The sequence below is a fragment of the Sycon ciliatum genome, chromosome 6, assembly GCF_964019385.1.
Source record: "Sycon ciliatum chromosome 6, ocSycCili1.1, whole genome shotgun sequence".
Lineage (NCBI taxonomy): Eukaryota > Metazoa > Porifera > Calcarea > Leucosolenida > Sycettidae > Sycon > Sycon ciliatum.
In genome coordinates this window covers 1,700,629-1,721,515 of record NC_088648.1, presented here as the reverse complement: position 1 = coordinate 1,721,515, position 20,887 = coordinate 1,700,629, and the positions used below count along the sequence as shown (strand labels likewise).

General features: G+C 49.6%; 3 protein-coding genes across 4 annotated transcripts in view; 1 reads left to right on the top strand and 2 right to left on the bottom strand.

Annotated features, from left to right (window-relative positions):
- LOC135819135 (uncharacterized) overlaps window positions 1–11,702 on the top strand; it is a 35,792-nt gene extending 24,090 nt beyond the window's left edge. For both annotated transcript variants that reach the window (XM_065332290.1, XM_065332289.1), the window contains 10 exons: window positions 4,494–4,625; window positions 4,936–5,145; window positions 5,514–5,723; window positions 7,116–7,133; window positions 7,451–7,596; window positions 8,226–8,556; window positions 9,153–9,299; window positions 9,929–10,156; window positions 10,528–10,643; window positions 11,109–11,702. In XM_065332290.1, the coding sequence (XP_065188362.1) occupies window positions 4,494–4,625; window positions 4,936–5,145; window positions 5,514–5,723; window positions 7,116–7,133; window positions 7,451–7,596; window positions 8,226–8,556; window positions 9,153–9,299; window positions 9,929–10,156; window positions 10,528–10,643; window positions 11,109–11,213 (1,643 nt within the window). In that variant the 3' untranslated portion in view covers window positions 11,214–11,702. The remainder of the gene's footprint in view (window positions 1–4,493; window positions 4,626–4,935; window positions 5,146–5,513; window positions 5,724–7,115; window positions 7,134–7,450; window positions 7,597–8,225; window positions 8,557–9,152; window positions 9,300–9,928; window positions 10,157–10,527; window positions 10,644–11,108) is intronic.
- A 268-nt stretch (window positions 11,703–11,970) lies between these two features.
- On the bottom strand, window positions 11,971–12,492 carry LOC135819057 (testis-specific gene A8 protein-like). The gene is made up of 2 exons (XM_065332206.1): window positions 12,345–12,492; window positions 11,971–12,218 (listed from the first exon to the last, which is right to left on the bottom strand). The coding sequence occupies exons 1-2, from the start codon at window positions 12,490–12,492 to the stop codon at window positions 11,971–11,973; spliced, it is 396 nt and encodes a 131-aa protein (XP_065188278.1).
- LOC135819134 (probable gluconokinase) lies at window positions 12,331–18,069 on the bottom strand. Its single transcript, XM_065332288.1, has 5 exons — window positions 17,896–18,069; window positions 16,393–16,423; window positions 14,715–14,801; window positions 13,527–13,570; window positions 12,331–12,893 (listed from the first exon to the last, which is right to left on the bottom strand). Exons 1-5 carry the CDS (start codon window positions 17,931–17,933, stop codon window positions 12,506–12,508), a joined length of 588 nt encoding a protein of 195 aa, XP_065188360.1. The 5' UTR covers window positions 17,934–18,069; the 3' UTR covers window positions 12,331–12,505.
- Between the last annotated feature and the right edge of the window lie 2,818 nt (window positions 18,070–20,887).

Sequence of the window (20,887 nt, the reverse complement as noted above, 5' to 3'; positions counted from 1 at the left end):
ATTCATGAGTGAAGAGGAGGCTGAGCGTGTGGCTACTGTACGTGCTGAGTACTGTGCTAGTCTTGAATCTCGTTTAGCCACGTATGACCGCGCCTCGTCTGTGGACTGTAAGTGGAGTACCGTGAAGTCGGCTGTTGTTGACGCGGCGGAGCAGGTGGTTGGTCGGGACAAGCGGCGGATGCCAGATTGGTTCCGTGACAATGCCCTTGTATTGGAGCCTCTACTGGAGTCTCGTAATACCCTGTATAGCCAATGGCTGAGAAGCGGCAGGGACTCTGATCACCGGGCATTCAAAGAAGCGCGTGGCCGGGCTCGTACTGGTATCCGGAAGGCAAAAACAACTTGGTTGATGGACAAAGCGGCGGTGGTGCACCGTGGACGTTTCAGTGGCAAAGCTGTCTGGTCTGCCATTCGCGACATGCAACGCTGCTTTGGGGGCTTGCAACCCCTGTCTGTCCAATCCATCCGCAATGCCGATGGAGTTCTTTGCGAATCTGTTCAGGAGCAGCAGGGCACGTGGCATGGGCATTTCTCGGGTGTCTTGAATGTCTGCAGTGTGTACGATCCGCATGTCTTCCAACTTATCCCTCAGCGTGAGGTCGAGGACTCCCTCTCACTGCCACCATCGGAGGATGAGCTGACTCAGGCAATTAGACACCTACAGAATGGCAAAGCTGGTGGTATGTCACAGATTGTGCCGGAGCTGCTGAAGGTTGGTGTGCCTGTCCTCCATCCACTCCTCCTGGACCTACTCCAATCTGTCTGGTCGGGGGGTTGCGTGCCCCAGGACTGGCGCGATGCACTGCTGGTACCGATTCCAAAGAAGGGCGACCTCTCTCGTTGCGATAATTGGCGAGGGATCGCATTGCTGGAGGTTGTCGGCAAGTTGGCTGCTCGGATCATGCAAAACCGATTGCAAGGTATTGCTGAGGCGGAACTGCCTGAATCCCAATGCGGGTTTCGGCGGCACCGTGGTTGTGCGGACGCCATCTTCTCTGTCCGTCAACTTGTCGAGAAGTCGTACGAACATCGATCGAAGCTCTTCTGCGTATTTGTGGATCTCCGCAAAGCATACGACTCTGTCCCTCGCGAAGCTCTTTGGCAGGCATTGCTGCGGCTGGGTGTGCCGCCCCCGACTGTGGCCATCATCAAATCATTCCATACAGACATGTCAGCTTGCGTTCGCGTTGCCGGTGGTTGCACGGATCCGATATCTGTCAAGAATGGGCTGCGCCAAGGGTGCGTTATGGCACCTGTACTGTTTAACTTGTACTTCGGCTTAGTTATTGAGCGTTGGCGATCCCTTCTCGTTGAGCGTGGAATAGAGTCTGGTGTGGACTTCAGCTTCACAATTGATGGCCAGCTGTTCCCTCGTGTCACTAGGCGTCGTCCCCACTCCGAGTCCGGCCATGCTGATGACTTCGAGTTTGCGGATGATGCTGTACTGCTCGCTACAACTCGCAACGCAGCCGATCAATCCCTGTGTGCCTTTTGTGAGGTCGCATCCAGCTTGGGTCTCACAGTGAGCATGACCAAGACCAAGCTTCTCGTTGCAGGTTTCGGAGTTTGCCCTGCTGATTGCTCTGATTTGGTCATTGGCAGTGATAGGGTTGAAGCAGTCACCTCATTCCCCTATCTTGGTTCCACCATCACTCCAGACTCGCGGTCGCAAGCGGACATTCGGAGCCGTCTAGCAAAGGGTGCAGGGGCCTTTGGTGGTCTTCGGCGCATCCTACATGACCGGAGCCTGAACCTCCCTACCAGGCGCCACCTGTATGTCGTTTGCGTACTGTCAACGGTTCTGTATGGTTCAGAATGCTGGACGCCGTTGAAGGCAGATTTAGATAGAATGGACCGGTTTCACCATGCCAACATTCGCTCCATCCTTGGCGTATCGCGAGGCCGACAGTGGGAACAGCGCATCTCTTCACAAGAACTGCGAGCACAGTGGGGTGATCCCACACCATTGTCACGCATGGTGCAGCAGAGACGGTTGGAGTGGCTTGGGCACCTGGCTCGTCTTGATGACACCAGAGTACCGAAGCAGTTGCTGTTTGCCTGTCTCCCTCAGTCTCGGCCATTCTGTGGACCTCGTCGTCGCTGGAAGGACACCATTCACACGGACCTATCCGTGGCTGGAGTGCGTAACTGGTTTGAGTTGGCAAGCGATCGTGGAGAGTGGCGTGGAGTGGTGACAGCAGCAGGTGAGGACAAGGAACCCGCCCCGAAGAGCATCGAGTGCCCAACCTGCAACCGTCTGTTCCGCCGTAGTTCCGACATGGTCCGTCACAAGTGTTCAGCAATCCGTCAGCTCCCGGTATCGGAGCAGCCTGGATCAGTACAGTGTCCAACATGCAACCGATGGCTACGTAGCAGAGGAGGCTTTGCGGTGCATAAGTGTCGGCTAGGCGATGTCGACCAGCCGCCGGCCCCTGCCCCTGCTCCTCTTGTTGTTCCTGGTGTAACTTGCACGAACTGTCAGCGTTCATTTAAATCGGCTGCGGGTCTCAAGCGTCACCGTTGTGGAACCTGTCCAAAGCGCCCTACTGTGGCTGAACGCCAACAATTCAAGTTTCACTGCCAAGTTTGCCACAACCGACGGTTCCGGAGGCGGCAAGATCTGGAACGCCACTTGGAGCATTGCCTTCCTCCCCCCTAACCTCTCTGACAGTACCTCCCTTTGGGGAGCGGCGTGGCCATTTCTGGCAGCTGTCAATAGTAGTAGTAGTAGTGTGTGTGTGTGTGTGTGTGTTTGTGTGTGTGTGTGTATGTGTGTGAATGTGCTCGAGTGTGTGTGTTTTCATCATAGCCTAGGAGATGTATCATTCATGATCCACAGCAAGAAAGCAGCAATGCCTGTGCCTATGGTGAAGTAAAATATAGGTAACATAACATGAAAAGTGTACATGCATACATACGTGCATGCAATAATTCGGATAACGTGTACCCTACGTGTGCAGCAGGAAAATGTATTTAGTGTCCGAGGGGTGTTCTTATCCCAGCATACTCAACAGAGTCCATGTCTGCAAGGACCAAATATCACCCGGCATGGCCAAATTTCCAATTTCGCTCAATATTGGGGACTTTTATCACTGGGTGGACCTCATTCGCTCACTATGGCAGTTTGGCCCGGAGACCCTCTGTTCCTTGGATATTGGGCAAAGTCAACGCTTTAGTTGACCAAAATACGCACTGAAACAAGGTATCAATACACACGTGCTCCGTAAAATGTCCATATTGAGCACGGTTGTGTCTGATCAGAATGAGACAGCGCAACGCGAGAAGTCCGGAGCTCAGTACGACCTGCGGCACAGAGCGACTATCCTGCCCGCTCTACCCCCAGGCGCGGCCGTGATCGATGTCTCGACTCCAGGTCGCCGAGAGAGGGGTACAGTGGTAGCAAGATCAGCTGAACCCCGATCCTACATAATCCAGTTGTCATCCGGACAAGTACGACGAACCCGGCATCACCTGATCGCTATCTGACTCTCTCTCTCTTCCTGTCACTTTCTCACTGTGTGTTCGAGCACGTATGCACGTGCGTTTGTGTGTGCGTGCCGATATGTGTCTGTCTTTCTCTCGCTTTCTCTCTATTCCTATTGCTACTTCGAAGTAGTGCCTTTACGCGGCTGAATAGTAGGCTTTGACTCCTCACGCTCTGGTTGGGCGATCCTGGATTAGGACGCTACTCTCAACCTCCTATTTCCGGGTCGCTCAATCATAACGCATTGCAAGAGTCCTTGTTCTCTCATGTGTATTGGCCCGCCGTCTTACTCAGTATTGTTTCTACCGTTCTGCATGTTTTTCACTTTCCCATCTTTAGTTCCTCTAGTTCCCCGGAGGGGGGAGATGTAGTATGAACTCTTTTACGCACTTTACTTGTATGCATGCACATGCCGTTGCGACACGTGTTCACGCCCGCCATGTGGTCTTTACACTCCGAGCATGCGGGCCCCTCAGGTACGCATGCGAGGAACTGATCATGCTTGTTCTGGTTTTCGTTAGTTAGGAGTTTGTTGGCACGAAATGAAGTAGAAGCCTTTTCGGTGTGTGTAGTTCTGTTGTTGTCGGACCTGGATGGTTGCTGAGCGATACACCCAAAACACTTACTAAGTGCAGCGTTCTTCCATGCATGTGAAGAAGGTTAAGTGTTCTCCCTCAACACGATAAACTGGGAACACCATACCAAAATGGCTGACACCCATAGACTACTCCCAGTCAATGCACAGACCAGTGAAGGGCCACCATCACTGGATTGCATCGTTCTATGATGGTATACACTGTGTCGGAATAGAGTACTGACGGCTGCGGTGAAAAAACTTGCGGGTCAGCCTCCCAGCCTAGACCATTCTTATTTTCATGTATTACAGTCTATGCGCAGTTGACTCACCGTGTATACATTGCACAGCTCAACACATGTCTTTGTGTAACACGGGAGCTTTGCAGCCAGAACCTTTGATCAGCTGCCGCTTTCTCTGATCGCCCGATCACAGGTCAAGCACGTAAGCGTCGCCACGCACATGCAGAACCGGAAGGAGAACCTGAAACCACTGCAGAGCCAGAGGGAGAGCCCGAAGCTACTGCAGAGCCACAAGTGCCAGCCGCTCAACCAGAAAATACAGGAGGTACGCCAAATACAATTAATGTTATCGTGTTTTCTTATTAATACTCGTTCTTTTTTTCCAATACAGGACTTTCGTTGGAGCTTAGGCAAGATCCATAATATTATGTGTTTGTCGGTTTGTGAGTGTGTGTGTGTGTGTACATGTGTGTATGTGTGTATGTGTATGTGTGTGCATGCATGCGTGCACGCGTGAATATTGTGTTTGGTGGATGGCATGTGTATGTGTGCATGTATTGTGTGGGAGTGCTTTTTTTTCACTACCGTGTGTGTTCACAAGTGTGCCTGTCTTCCTGCTGTTGTTGTTCAACTAGGTACACGTCTGCACCCAATGGACTGTACAGACATTGTTGTTGGCAAGGCTCGTGGCAACACCTTCCAGCTATACGACGCATACACACGTGACCGTAGCACTCCGCAGCGAGACAGTTTCTACGGAGGCATGGACAACATCATCGCCGCCGTGGGTCGTGAAACAGCCGAAGGAGTCACAGAGTTGAAGTTCCGTCGCAGACTTGCTACTAGTAAGCTTATAATTCAGCCAGATTTGGTAGTCAAGTGGATATTGCGTACGAGTAGGTCCAAGCGTTTGAAGATGCCTTGCAAATCTCCTTGCTTGATGCCATGTCATCTGGTCTTGACTGCTGAACGATTTTTGGTGATACAAATGATGGAGCTGGCAGCACGTACTGGTGTAAAGTCGTTACATAATTTTGCACTTTAAAAATTCCCCGATATCTCATTGGAAAATCCTTGTCTTTTCCAAGGGGCCACTATCCTCCCAATTCCCTACCCGCACATCCCTCTGTTTTGAGCACAGAATCTAAAAGCCTGATATTATCCCATCTGCTGATGAATGCCTTATTGTCAATGTATGTTCTCCCTGTTGCAGTGTCCCCATATGACCACCCGCTTGTCAATGGACTTCAGCAGTTTATCTTTGCTCAAGGCCAGACTCAAGGTGACTATAGCTTCAATGCGGTGCTTAGAAACCGTGTACGCACTGAGGCTGAGAAGAAGTTCTACAGAAACGATGAACTGAAGTACCACGGCTTCATCGGAAACCGAGGAGCAGCAGCTGTTGACCTGTCAAAGCTAAAGGGTTAGTGAATGGAGAGGCAGTGCTGGCGGTGCTGATGGTGCTGGTGACGGTGGTGTGTGTGTGTGTATGGTAGGTGGTGGGTGCCAGATAGTATTGGGTCTGTTGCCAACGTGCTCCACTCTGAATTAGCCACCTACACTAGTAGCAGGTATTACCTTCAATTGGCCAGGGAATAATGCAATCGGATACCAGAACGGATACCCTGATGCCATCAATCCATTTTCTGCACCTTGTCCTCGCCCACCTACTGAGGTGTGGCGAGCATATAAGTGGGATTATTCCCGTAGCTATGCAGAAGACGTTACTTCAGTAACGTCTGGCGCTAGCCAGGGTCCACACAGCTTTAATTTGGTATTTGTGTGTTTGTGTGTTTGTTTGTTTGTGTCACGCCTGGCGCTATCCGTATCTGACGGCAAAAAAAGCATAGGGATGTTATAAATTTTTCAATTCTCCTATTCTTTTTTCAGGCATATCCTGGGATTCGAACCCGCACTATCGCCCTACATGCATTCCCCCATACACTTCGCATTCATACCCATTCTTCCAAGTTGCTTCACGTTATGATCTTGCGTTTGAAAGCCCTATTTGAATATTGCGGGCAGCTGTATGTGGCCAGCTGTGTTTGATGGTACGGTACAGGAGACGGTGTCGTATTACCCTCGATCGTACCTGTCCCGTACCTATCCCTACCGTACCGTACCATCAAAGACGGCTGGCCACAATGCATATTCAAATAGGGCTTTCAAATGCAAGATCATAATGTGAAGCAACTTGGAAGAATTAGTATGTATGCGAAGTGCATCGGGGGATGCATGCAGGGCGCGCGATAGTGCGGGTTCGAATCCCAGGTTATGTCTTAAAAAAAAGGAATTTTTTAAAGAATTTATAACATCCCTATGCTTTTTTTTGTCTAGGTCATCAAGGCAAAAAAGCATAGCGTAGGGCCCTGAGCTTCCAAGCTCTCTCGTTTCAAAATCTACCCAGAGTTGGGGGATTTCAGGGTGTGTCGGCCGTTCGAGTCATCTTTCCAGATTTCTTTTGAATTTCTCTTCCACATCTGCATTTTGAATATTTCCCTCACTTCTTCGTGTAGTTGGTTGGTTTTGCAGTGGGCATAATCAATGAAAAGTTTGTGCACTGGACCATTTCTTATCGATTTTATGCCGTTTCCACATCAACCCTGAAATGTTTCTTTGTTCTGTTGTTTTTATATGCGAACGTATGTGTGTGTGTACATGTGTGTGTATGTGTGCATGTGTACGTGTGTGTACGTTTACGTGCGTGTGTGTGTGTGTGTGTTTTGTGTGTGCATACATTGTATATGGGCTTGTTCGGCATGTGGATATGTGCCTCTCCACCTGTCCCTCTGCGTACCACGGTCATTTTCAACAGAAGCTGTCGCCATGCCTGGTAAGCAATACAAGTGCTGAAGCAACTCCCCTCAACCACATGCGCTCTCTGGCCGGCCTCATCACACCAGAAACACGACTCCAAGTTGTAGATACTCACATACAGCACATGCAGTATCAACAGCTTATAGTGATTACATGCTCAACATCAAAGACCAACACTATAGGAAATACGAAATGCGCTGGAAACAGGCGCTTAGCAATAGTAACATTAAAAAGCCTATTTTCCGCAAATTCACAAACAGTTTTTGTTTCATCAGTTGCTCTCGATCCGAGTCTATACTTTTGTCCTTACTGCCCATTTTCCTTTGTCTCCAGGATTTTCTTATGGCTGTCAGGGTAGTGCTGGCTGCACGTACGAAATGATGTACGATGTTGACAAACAGCTGCAAGTCGTCCACTTCACACTGCGCACAACAGAAAATGGCTGGATTGGCCTGGGCTTCAGCAAGAACAAGCGAATGGTAGGTGTATTGTCAATATGAAATCATCACTTTCAGGGCCGTAGCTGGTTCCCCTTCTAGGGGGTGTACGGCCGCATATGTGTAGGATGGCCGGTGCATGTCATTCATGGTCATTATGTGTATGCTGAACCTAGGGCCAAATATTCAGGGGGTGCCAGCCCCCAGTGCACGTTCCCAGTGCCCCATGCGAGCTACGTGCCTTCACAGGATGATCTTTGGTGGCAGGTCGGAGTGTTTGATGGGAGTGCTGACCGATCAGTACTCCAGAGCTTTCCCGCACACGCACACAGGGTCCAGTGGATGTTGTCTCTATTCCGAGTCACTCGGTCTTGCTCTACGCAATCCGTAGAGCAAGACACTCGGAATAGAGACGAACTCCACTGGACCGGCTTGTGTGGGTAAAGACGTCGCTTTCATGTAGTCTAATGTGCACTGTTGTAAGACGCATGTCCAGCTTTCCTGCTTGCTCAGCTGCTGTGGAATTAGTCTTTGTGCATCAGGATTGGAATATTTCGCTGCATCAGCGCCTTTATCCTTGTGTGTAGGACGTTGAAAAAGTTATTCAAACTGACTGATGGGAACCGTCATTGTACTTGTTTCAATACTGTGTTTCCGTTTGCTGGTTTCAGGCCGCTACAGATGTCATCATTGCTTGGATTGACGGCAACAACAACGCTATGGCAGTCGATGCCACCGCCCTGGGATACTTCCCACCGCCGATTGACTCTGACCAGTCCAATGTACGCTCCGTACACGGATCTCGTGTGGACGGTGTGACCACGATACACTTCTCGCGTCCCTGCAACCTTCCCGCGGATGCCAGTGACGGTCTGAACTACTCGCCGACGGAGCAGAACTATCTGATTTATCCCACTGGGCCATTGGATGCGGGACGCACGATGTACCGCTACCATACCAGCACACCTGTTATCTCCGCAGACTTGATCAGCTTTGATTGCAGTAAGTTGTCCAGGTGTGTAGAACGCATGGGGAGGGGAGGAGGGGGGGGGGGCATGCGCACCCTCTAACAATTTAGACCTAAGTTCTCAACATGCACATAATGATGCACAGCCATCCTATACATATGCGGTCGTGCACCCCCACCCCCCCCCCCCCCCCCCCCACACCCCCCCCCCCCCTAAATGAGGGACCAGCTACACCTCTGTTGTCTGTATGTGCTCGGATTGTGCCAGCTGGCCTGAAGACGTTGTGACCTTGGACCACCGCGAGGGCGATGGGCCATAGAAGCACGCAATGCCCGTGTTAGGCATGCACATTCCCAAAGCATCCAACCATGTTAACATGTATAATATATAGTATGCTGTAATATTATTACAGTGAAACTCTCCCATATGCTCCTTTTTGGGAGGGGGGGGGGGGACAGATTCTTTCACACATATCATATTGAGTTGGAAATATTATGTTGTCCATAATTATGATGATGCTGATCGTAGTCCCATACTCCTCGCCTCTCACCCCTGTGCTGCCATAGACAACTTGTGACGTCCTGGCCTTAAGTATGCATTTGTATCTTCTCTATGCCCAACCGTCTTTAGCTCCACCAGCGCCGGCAGCCACTGTCGAACCAGAGCCGGAGGGAGGACACACCACACCAGAGCCTGAAGGCGAGGTTGAGCCAGAAGGCGAGGTTGAGCCAGAAGGCGAGGTTGAGCCGACGGTAGCCGCAGAGCCAGTCACAACAGGTGAGTGTGTGCGCCATGATGGTATTGGTATTGTACTGCTGGAGAGCGCAGTAGATGATGTGGTGGTGGTGGTCAATGGAAATCTGTACAGAGCTGAATTCCCCCGTTTTAAAAAAAACAGCGAACAGATCATAAAATGATTGCCTTCTCACCAGCCTAGGGCCGGCACCCACAAGATAACAAAAGTGCTGGTTTTAGTCCTACTATACAGGTTGGTAGCAAACACTACCGCTTTCTGTCTTATTTGAAATTTCAGTCACCCGAGTACGTCACCGCATATAGGCTGCAGCACTGGCCCTTGTAGGTAAGGCAACAGGCCCATGTCGCTATGGTAACAGCTCCATCTCAGTACTAGTAGCGTAACCCTGACACTACCGTAATACAATTTAAGGTGTTTTTTTTTGCAGCTGGCTAGAGAAATTCAGAATCCCCCGCACCACAGGGTGATGCACTGTGCACTAAAAAAATCGTTTTGCTTGGTTTGTATGTATCTTTTATTTTTACTTGGCCAGTAGGAACAATGATTGCTGCCTTTCTTGCATGAACACGTGATGAATCGTGCAAGCTCTCACAGAACGGCCAATGTATCTCCTAGCAATGTTGCCTTTCCAATGTGCTCGTTGCTGCAGGTCGTCCACTGTACTGTCCAGCAATCGCAGGCTGTGCACATTACAACCTAGCCACACCGGGCAGTTGCTGCCCAACATGCGCTATGATGATTAAAGATCAGCAATTCTGCGCCAACGCGGCGTGTCCGCCCACTGCTCGTTGCCGTGGCTACGCCAAGGCCTACACACCGGGCAAGTGTTGTCTGGAGTGCCTCAGTGCCAAACCACCACCACGCCGTATCTCCAGAGGTAAGCAAGGGATCCTAGCTACCGTATGGTGTGTGTGTGGGGGGGGGGGGGGGGAGGGAGGAGGAAGGGCAGGATCACATATTCGTTGATGCACTGACAGGGCACAATCCTGCGAAGCACTAGTGCTGCATACACCACGTGTGTCCCGGGGATGAGAAAGGGCAGGAATAACACCATCATCTAGTGGCAGGGCACAATCCCGGGAAGCATTACAGTGCATGTGTGTGTGTGAGGTGTGTGTACATGTATGTATGTGCACGTGCCTGTACGTGCGTGCTTGGGTGTGTGCATACGTGCGTGTTGACATGCTTGTGTGTGTTTGTCCTTCTGCCGTGTGTTCATCTCTATGCACGCGTGTGTTTTCTGCACAGATCGTGGCATGTGTTCACTGGTGCAGTGTCCGGCTGGCTCTACGTGTGCTGTTGTCCATAACAAGCCTACCTGCCAGTGCAAGCGCAAGTGTGCCACTCCCACCGGCTCCAGTCAGGTACTGTCCACTGACGGGATGTCATGTGCATGAAATGAAATGGTACAAGTCACTCCGTTAGAATGTTTTCAAGCTCTCGCTGTGAATTTGTACATGTACTAGTGGTAAAGCAGGCGGATGTGTCACTAAAGTAATAAGAGCCCCGACCTCTTATTAGAGAAAATATGGTATTTCCATACATTTCAAAGGGGAAACCAAATAAGAAAATAGAAGATTTTTAAATCCTTTGGGTGTCAAGTTGCATGGCCTTTCCGGGAAGGCTAGTGTTTGATAGTGATACACATGTGTACAGGTAGTGGCCCGCTATTCCCCTAGTCACATGTGTACAGGTAGTGGCCCGCTATTCCCCTAGTCATATGTGGACAGGTAGTGACCCGCTGTTCCCCTAGTCACATGTGGACAGGTAGCGACCCACTACACATCTAACGTTAGTCATGGCCATGCTGGATTGTTGTGTGCTGACAGGTGTGTGGTACGGACGGCAAGACGTATGGCAACTCCTGCATACTACGTCGCCTGGCCTGCACCGAGTGTCTGCCTCTCGACGTCCGCCACTCGGGTCCGTGCTAGAGTTCTGCATGTACCAAGGAGCAGCTGCCACCCCACTGTCACCTGCATTGCCGGCATGCAATTACGGTGCTCTGTTGCTCTATTGATGTGATCGCCGGCACAGAGTCACTATTACCAGCAGCCGACGTTTAATGGCATGCTCTGCAGTTAGATTTCCAGAGACAGCACACACACGCACATCTAGGCATTGTACAGAACCCTAGCTGTGAGCAATGCATGACGAGCAGCAGATAATTCTACTTCACGCTCAGGTCATACATACTTTTACGTGTGCAGTCATGCGCTAGTGTTATGTGACTGACAGTACTCCAGGCATGCAGGCATGCAGCAGATCAATTTGAATGCTAGAATACTATCATATGTGCGTGCGTACTCTGTAGCATAATTATGCACTTCCTGTAACATTATTATGCATTCTGTAAGTCCAATCGTATTAGTACTTTGTTGACTATCATAAACAAGTGAAGCCATGTGTGGCACCGAATGCAATCATGTCTTGTTGATCTCCACTAGGTCGGGCAGAGAGTCTGCGAGCCTAGGCTAGAGTGGCCCAGTTATCTCCCAGAGATGAGTGCATGTGGGGAGGGCATGAGGATCATGTGTGTGCAGTGGCTGCTACCTCTAATACTGGCAGTGGCTGCTACCTCTGATATTGGCAGTGGCTGCTACCTCTGATAATGGCAGTGGTGTTGCAGCTCCTGATGGTGGTTACTGGCCAGGGTTGGTTGTGACTGTACTGCTGGTCCAGCCGCTGGTGTCACTGGAACCACAGCTTCTGGTGCTGCTGATGCTGCCGGTGGTAGTGGCAGTGCTGCTGTACTGCTGGTCCAACCGCTGGTGGGGCTGCTTCTGCTGGTGTCACTGGAACCAGAGCTTCTGGTGCTGCTGCCGCTTGTGGCGCAGCTGCTGATGGTGTCACTGGAACCACAGCTTCTGGTGCTGCTGCCGGTGGTAGTGCTGCTGGCCGACAGGCCGGCGGCAGCAATAGCAGCAGTAGTGGTCTCACTGTGACACCAGTCATGCACCAGGGCATCACACTTTATACCTCAGAGCACTGACTGAGCAAGTGCCAGGGGGGGGGGGGGGGGGGGGGGGGGGGGGGCGGCGCAATTTAGGCCCAGGCATTGTTACTGGTGCTGCTACTGCTGGTGGCACTGAAACCACAGCTTCTGTTGGTGCTGCTGCTGGTGGTGGTAGAGCCATTGGCAGACTTGGCGGCTATAGCAGAAGCGCTGGTCTCACCGTAACTACTGTCGTGCGACAGACCATCAATAGGCATCATACTGGATACGTCAGAGCACTGCTTGAGCATGTGCCAGGGCGCGCAACTGCGATCGAATACTTCTCACAGTTTCGTCCACGCCAGGGGAAACATCCACAGTGATGAACCTCTCCGGGTGTGTCGGTCTCTCCAGAGCAGCAAACTGAGACTGTAGTAGAGACGTCGGCATGAAGTGATCGTGGCGCGTGGACATACGGGATGCGATCAGCTCAAACGAGCCGTCAAGGTGTACGAAACAGATATCTGAAGACACGCTAATGGTTTCAGAATCCTGCTGCACCCCGCTGTGGCTGCGTGTGTGGCTGTCATCCTGATCAAGGTTACTCACTAAAATATGGCGATAACTGGCCTTGAGTGCGGAGCAGGCGACTACAACAGACGAGCCCGGTGTGTGCAACCTACGTACAATACAAGCAAAGCAATCAAACATAACAGCATGTTGTGTGCGTATGACAGCATGGACGAGATACAGACGCATACACAGACCCATGTGTAGTGGCACGGCATCATAATAGGGAGGTTTAGTCCCCCGTAATCCGTGGGTACTTTACGTGTGTGTACCACGTGATACTCAGTGACCCACGTACAGACGTTTTCTGATTCACGACATACCGTGTATGGAGGCTCACCCACGTTCCGCCAGAACGTGGGTGAAAATCAGAATGGAGCGCATTTTGCGAACTGTGAGGGTGCTCAGCTGAAGAAGTTTCCGAAGCACGAAATCGAAGTATTCGATGAGCTTCTTAGGCCCGGGTAGCTTCGTCTTTGACCAGGTTTGGGCCTTTCACTTCATGCTTTTGTTTGTTCCGTGTGACTAAACACAACAGTCATTGCAACGTGGATGCCCTTCATCCACTTTACGTGGATCACCCACGTACGCGTTTCCGTTACGTGGGAACTAAACCTCCCTAGTATGTACGGATCACACCCAACACACCGTGACACGCGCGCACACACACACACACACACACAAACACGTGCATGCCCCCAGATGAGCATACACACACCGAAAACATATACAAGTAACTCACCGATTCATCTCCCTGTTCACTGCTCGTAACCATGGAAGTCGATCCTAACGCACGTGCATGTACGCGCATGCACACACACGCACACACACACACACACACACACACACACACACACACACACACACACACACACACACACACACAAGAGTATTCAACACAGTGAAAGAAAAAGAGTGGAATCGACAACCTTCACAAACAGCCATCTCGTGGACATCGCTGCCAATCCAATATTATAAAGACTAACACACATGATTTGCCATTACTCCTATGAGAACATTGCTACACTAAGTTCCACAACTTGAAAATTAATGACCAATCCGGCGAAAAACTTTGTTTCCGGAACAAACAACGGGTCATCAAGCTAATGTTCATGATTGGAGGAAGATGTCAAGGAAAAGTCAGAACAAAGTCTGGTTTTACCACAAGCCATCAGTCACATCGTGGATACGGTTCTCAACTTGTCATGGTAACAAAGGCTTAGGCTGCATTCACACACGGTACAAAACCGCATACAAGCATCATGTTCTTTGAAGTGGGCATGGAAACATGCGCAAAAAGTGAAAAATCACATCAACGTTCAAAGCCATCCCGGAACGGCTTTGAAGGCGGCTTTGAAAGCGGATTTCGGCTTTTAGTTTTCAGGCAAGTCGAAACGAGTGGTTTGATGTGTCGAGTGCGCAGAGTTTTTGTTAGTTATTGGAGAGTCCGGTACCATGCCTCGAGTTGTCTTTTCTGCCGAGGTGGAGCTACGGCTGATAGAACTATGAGGAAAATACCAGCGAGAAAAAGTGGAACTATGATGAAAAGAGCTGTTGCCGAGAAGAGGATTGCAGATGAGCTGAATCTGTACGCTAAACAGCTATCCGGAGGTGATCAGGAAATGATATACACGGCCGCTATCGTTCACAACTCCAGCAAACTCAGAAGAATACACCAGTTGCGGAGACGTTCCACCGAGATCAAACTAGCGAACCAAGAAATAGTATTTTTTAAATTTTGAGCCAAGTGCCGCACAGTGCGCTCAGCTCATGCAGAAGTCAAAATTCCCGCTCTTCGCCATGGGTCACGCGCGACTTTTTACGTGATTGGCATGCACTGCATTTGATTGTGTGAATGCACAGGCGTTGCAAGTGGCTTGTACGGTCATGTAAACGCGAATGTTTGTACCGTGTGTGAATGCAGCCTTACGTCATCGGTTAATGGCACTCCTCTGCTCATCTTGTCTTTGTTCGTCTCTGGATGAAGATCATCTGCATCCACAAAGCTACATTCGAGCTGTGGCCGTCATGACAAAACATATGCCACACAAACAAAAGAGATTCAAGTACAGTAAATCCTGTGACTAACGACCACCCCTTGGGGCCAGAGAAAGCGGTCTTTAGTAGCAGGTGGTCTTTAGTTAGAGGTCTACACTGCACAACCATAATTATATGAGTGTGAGACCGTCCGTGCCTGGCGAAGTGGTCTGTAGTACCAGGCTGGTCGCTAGTCACGTGGTCTTTAGTTACAGGTTTTACTGTGCATATTAGGTACATGTGCATAGTCACGCATGTGGGGCACGAAAAAAAACACCCACAAACACACGTACGCACACAGACACAGTGACAGATACACAGAGCAACACACACTTGTGCTTGTCCTTGTACTGCCATGATAGGCCAAGCGGGTCTCCCGCGGAGAGGGGAGAGAAAGTCAAAAGGAATCTTGGAAAGACGACGCAATTGGCTATTGAACCGCCCAACAGCCGACACCCCCTGCAATCCCCAAACTCTGGGTGGACTTGGAAATAATCCCACATGTCTACAGTCATGCACTTAGACTAAGACAAGCATACAGACACACAGAGAGATTGCATGCAGACACACAGAGAGATTGCATGCAGACACACTGACACATTGCATACAGAGAGATTGCATACAGACACACAGAGAGATACTAGGCAGACACATACTGATCTATCGGAAACATTAATCTGCTACTTGTACACTCAACTATTTGCCGACTACTTCTGTCTGGGCAGAAATACTAGTACCATGAGTACATAAACCAGAGTGTGCAACTGTGCATATCAGATCTGAAACAGCGCAGTTCGTGCACTACGTCACCCTGATGAGGTCAGCCAAGCCGCGACTTGCGTACAGCTCAAATTTTCATGTTTCATAGCCCGGAAATCAGCCAAGTTTGCTTGATTTTAGACGTCCAGTTTCAGGATTTCGGTGTTTTTGTGTGACTGTGTACGCGTACATCCACCGACAAGTAAAGTCACCAGGCTATCCATATCAAAAAACCGAAATCAGGACAAACTCAGTGACCTGCACCACCGCGACTGGTTACGCAACTTTTCACCGTACCTGTGGCTTACCATGCCGTCAGAAATGACGTACTGCACGAATTACGCTCCCACAGGAACCATCCCGAGTTGCACACTCTGGCTTATGTACTCTTGCTAGTACATGTAACCATGATGCTATGCTGTGATGATATGCTATGCTGTGATGATGCATGAATCATGACCCATGATGGTGTGCAGAGTCGGCGTACACACCCAGTATTAGCAAGAGTCCCTAATCCCCACAGAGTGCGCAACTGGGATGGGGTTGTGGGACAGCGTAATCCGTGATGTACATCATGTTTTAGGTCGGACTTGCGTCATTCCGTCGACACGGTCCACCACGGAAACACTTTCCCTAGTCATGATGTCACACTATGCCGTGCAACACGGATTTCGCCGTCCCAAATCTGACCAGTGAAGTTGCGCACTCTGGGGGATTATGGACCCTTGGTATTTACACAATACACATTGCTGTGACCAAAATGTAAGCATTACGTCACCCACACAACCCACACGGTAACCACAATAACTCACATCTTTCGCCAGTGCCTGTCCGACCGATGACCTGCGCATCACAGCATAACAACAATATCAAAATTAATACTCAATCTGAGGACAGAACTGTTTCGTCCTTTGTGGACTAATCAGCGCAGCACAGAGAAAATGAGGCCGAACCTGATAGCAATGAAAAATAAATTTTCCAAAGCCAGATTAAAACCAAGCCCGAACGTACCGTGCCAGAGTGCTCAAACTGACAAGTCAGTGAGCTCTGCATAACGCAGACAGCAAAGGCACTACCCCACGTGAGAGTGCTCAACTGCTACAAGAGCAAAAGCGAAATACTCAATCTGCGGACAGAATTATTATGCTCTTTGCCATGTGAAGTTCATCCGCAGTCCGTAGAGGGCTCAATTTGCCTAAGGCAAAGAGCGGCATACACAGACAGAAAATTGCAATTTTCGTCTGATGATCGATTCAATTCGTGAAACCCAGAGTTACGAAATCCCAACTGCCTGTGTAAAAATTAATAGTGTTTGCACAGATACGGACGTACGCATTCAAACACCACTCAACAGACCGGACACACACTGATGCGATGCGTACTACATGTACATCTATGGAAATCGGCAGGATGAACTGGATGTTGCCCTGAACATGCATCCGGACGATGATATTACAATGACATCACAATGACATTACTATGATATATTATTACAATGACATCACAATGACATTACTATGATATCACAATGACATCACAATGATAACACACTGATAACACAATAAGATGTTATACTTGGCTGTCTATGCAACTGAACAAGATTGATGCCGCAGCTACAAGCCCAAGAGCCAGGGCCAGGGGGAACGGTTACTTGCGGCCGTATTGTACGAGATTGGTCGCAATGTTGTCAGCGACTGTTGTAGTATTATTTTGAGTCACTGACAATAAACACTGCATTTCCTGCTCAACCCGGTACTTCGCTAGCTCTACAACCTACATTACAATGTTACACAACATGACCTACATCACAATAAGATAATCAAGTGCCTAATGAGGAGTTCCGCCTCGTGTACAGACAACAGTATTTCTATTTATATCATTTTGGTAACAAATTTGTAAAAAAACGTTTACATGTACGTAACCGGGTCGTTGCGCTCTTACATAACAAACTCATGAGTTTGAGCAAGAGTTATGTACTCTTGGTTTGAGCATGAGGATGGAGGTGCAGCTTTGCATCATAAAGCAGCTACATGTACGTCGTTAGATCATTATACATATTATTTTATATTTCAAACAAATTGAGCGTTCTATTTATTTCCGAAATTGGGTTGTCTTTTTGCCTTGACTCTTACTTCATGGTGTTGTGATTATACAGGTAGCCTGTACATTGCTGCCATTACGCTGGCTTCCCCATGATCCGATGCCCCATATTGTCAAAGAGAAAAATGTAATGTGCATGTCGTGAAAGCGACGTTCCACACCTACATGTACACGGTCTCTTTGCAGAAAATCAAAAATTCTCAGTGATCACTTACTTTCCGCACCCACACACGCCCATTAGAATTAGGATCATGGCGACTTGCCGCCGCGTCAATCTACAAGACCAGGGAACGTATTCAGCAGCATGGCAGGTTGCTCTCGTCGTTACTGAAGTAACAGTGATAGTTTGGGGCTCTGTCGACACTGCACTGACCAAGCTGCTAGGCTAGCTGGAAATAATTCAAAACACAGTGAACTACATGTCATCAAGAGTAGATAAACAAGAGTGTGCAACTCCGGATCTCTCCTGCACAATCTGCAGATACCCCCGCCCACGGCGGAATTTTTTGTTGACGTCACCTTTTTTCAGAGAAACGCGGACTTAAAGGGGAAGTATACCCTAAAATCAAATTTTCACCAGTTGTAGTCTTCGGGGTGCTGAGTCGAATGGTCTTGGTCCGAGGAAGCTGAGACGCTCCCTTCCTACTTGAATCCCAATCGAACTCGCGCACTTCCACCGAAACTGGGTGACTGCGCCCTACTAGATGGGGATTTGTATGCAAAATGTCACTAAAAGCGCCATTTCGTTCTTATAAAAGCACGGATGACCGCCACTGGCCCATATGTTGTAGTCTTTTGGACGCTGAGTCGACTGGTTTTGGTCCGAAAAGGCTGCGATGCAGCGTTCCTCCTTTATTCCCAATCGAACATGGTTGAACAAGTGGTCACGTGCTCCTGGATGCCCAAATCACCTGGTCACCGCGCCAGCAGGCGGCAACTTTCACACCAAGGTTCAACTCGAGTTCAACTCGAGTGACAGGACTGAACCCAAAAAAGGTCAAACAGGCTAGTAAGTTGTACCCTGCAGGCACGATGACCAGGTGACTGGCGTACGCAGGAGCACGTGACCGCTTGTTCAACCATGTTCGATTGGGAATAAAGGAGGAACGCTGCATCGCAGCCTTTTCGGACCAAAACCAGTCGACTCAGCGTCCAAAAGACTACAACATATGGGCCAATCGCGGTCATCCGTGCTTTTATAAGAACGAAATGGCGCTTTTAGTGACATTTTGCATACAAATCCCCATCTAGTAGGGCGCAGTCACCCAGTTTCGGTGGAAGTGCGCGAGTTCGATTGGGATTCAAGTAGGAAGGGAGCGTCTCAGCTTCCTCGGACCAAGACCATTCGACTCAGCACCCCGAAGACTACAACTGGTGAAAATTTGATTTTAGGGTATACTTCCCCTTTAAAAAAGTCTTTGCCGCAGAGCAGTGTGAGAGCACGTGCTGGGCACCGACCTTGTAGTGTAAAGCCCGGCCAAGTGCACGAGGGAAACCTCTCCAAAAGGCTCGCAGCGCGTGCGTCGTCGAAAAGATTACGTCAACAAAAAATTCCGCCGTGGGCCAACCCAACCGCGAGTTGCACACTCTTGTTTATCTACTCTTGATGTCATGCATGTCAGTCTCTCTGAGATTTGAAAACTGCTAATATGAATGACGTAATGCATTTCGTTCTTTTTCTGGTTTTGACATAAAAAAAACGGAGAACGTCAAAGGGTATGTTCGATTGGTTGGATCCGGATCCAGATCGATTGAGTGGATCCCTTGGAACCTCTGATATGAGGCTCTGCTCAGTCTGCTGCATGCTGCCTCCACAAACGATGACGATGGGACACCCCGGCCCCGGTATAGACGCTGAGCTGACTGACTGAACTGACCTAGTAGTAGTACGAGTACTGACCTACAAGGCACTGACCTAGTAGTACTGACTGAGCCCTGTCGGACACCCGGTACCCGGTACCCTGTACCCGGTACCCTGTACCTCGGAGGGTGCCACATCGAACTTTTTTTTTTACTGAATTCCACAGAACCATCAGATGCTGCACAGCGCGGGCGGTGGCATATTGGATGGAAGTGGGGGTGGGGAAAAAGCAACTCCTCCGATCAAAGGTCTCGGATTCATCGTTACTCATGTGCGTCGATACATAGGAGAAAAGAACATGTGCATCCAAGAGGGAAGCACCGGCTTTCCAAACGATAATCGGGAGAATTTGAGATTGAGATAGGACAAAACAATAGCAAAAGCGGTGCCCCGCGGAAGTAGGACGATGGAGAGAACTTTCAGGCTGAGCGAAGGGGATCAGAAAGGGGTAGAAGGGAGCTGGAGTGTGGTCAGTAGGCTGGTGTGTTGGCTGTGACATACTGCTTTCGGATGCTAGCTGGCTGGCAATCCATGACAATGCTCTGCCATTTGTGCCAACCTATGGACATCTACCGGTATCTACCGGTATCTTGAATGTGTGGATCCACGTCAAGCTGAGTGGAGCCCTTTCGCTTGGCAAGCTGTTCCATACTGAAAGTTCAAACGAAAGAACACGGGAAGGAGCGAGAAGCATACTAGTAGTAGGTGGTGCTTTTATTTCCTGTTCAGGACTTGCTGCTGCTGCAAATGCCGAAATGGTGCTGCTGGCCGGGATCCCGGGAGGGGGTTGACTCCTGGTGTCCCAAGCTTCTACATGTGCATGTACAGTACACTGTTGGCAGGATGGGGGGGGGGGGGGGATCATGGCGGTGAGTTGGGGTGGTCCTGGGATGCACTGGAGCTTGTACAGCCAGGACGCCGGACTGTATCTGGGCTGGTATACCTCAGGTATACCAGCCAGCAAATACAGACAGTCCGGCGGTGGCACAGGCTTTGGAGAAGGGTAGAAAAAGATGAAGAGTGTTGCCACGGTTGGTAATGGTATTACATGTAAATTTTCCTGCACTGCTGCAGCGCTTCCTGCCGCCAGCCCAGTGATTAGACATACAGTGTACTAGTATTAGTAAGGGCCCCTTACTGAACCAAACTGACCTCCAAGTATGGCCCTGCGGATAATGCTAGCATTTTACAAAATGTACTACATGTAGTATGTACATGTACATGTACTTCGAAGTACAGTGTACAATCATGCGCATGGATCCTTCATGATACTACATGTACATGATTGTACACTACAATGTCATACTCACACACTACTAGTAGTCTCATACATGTACTAGTACCGG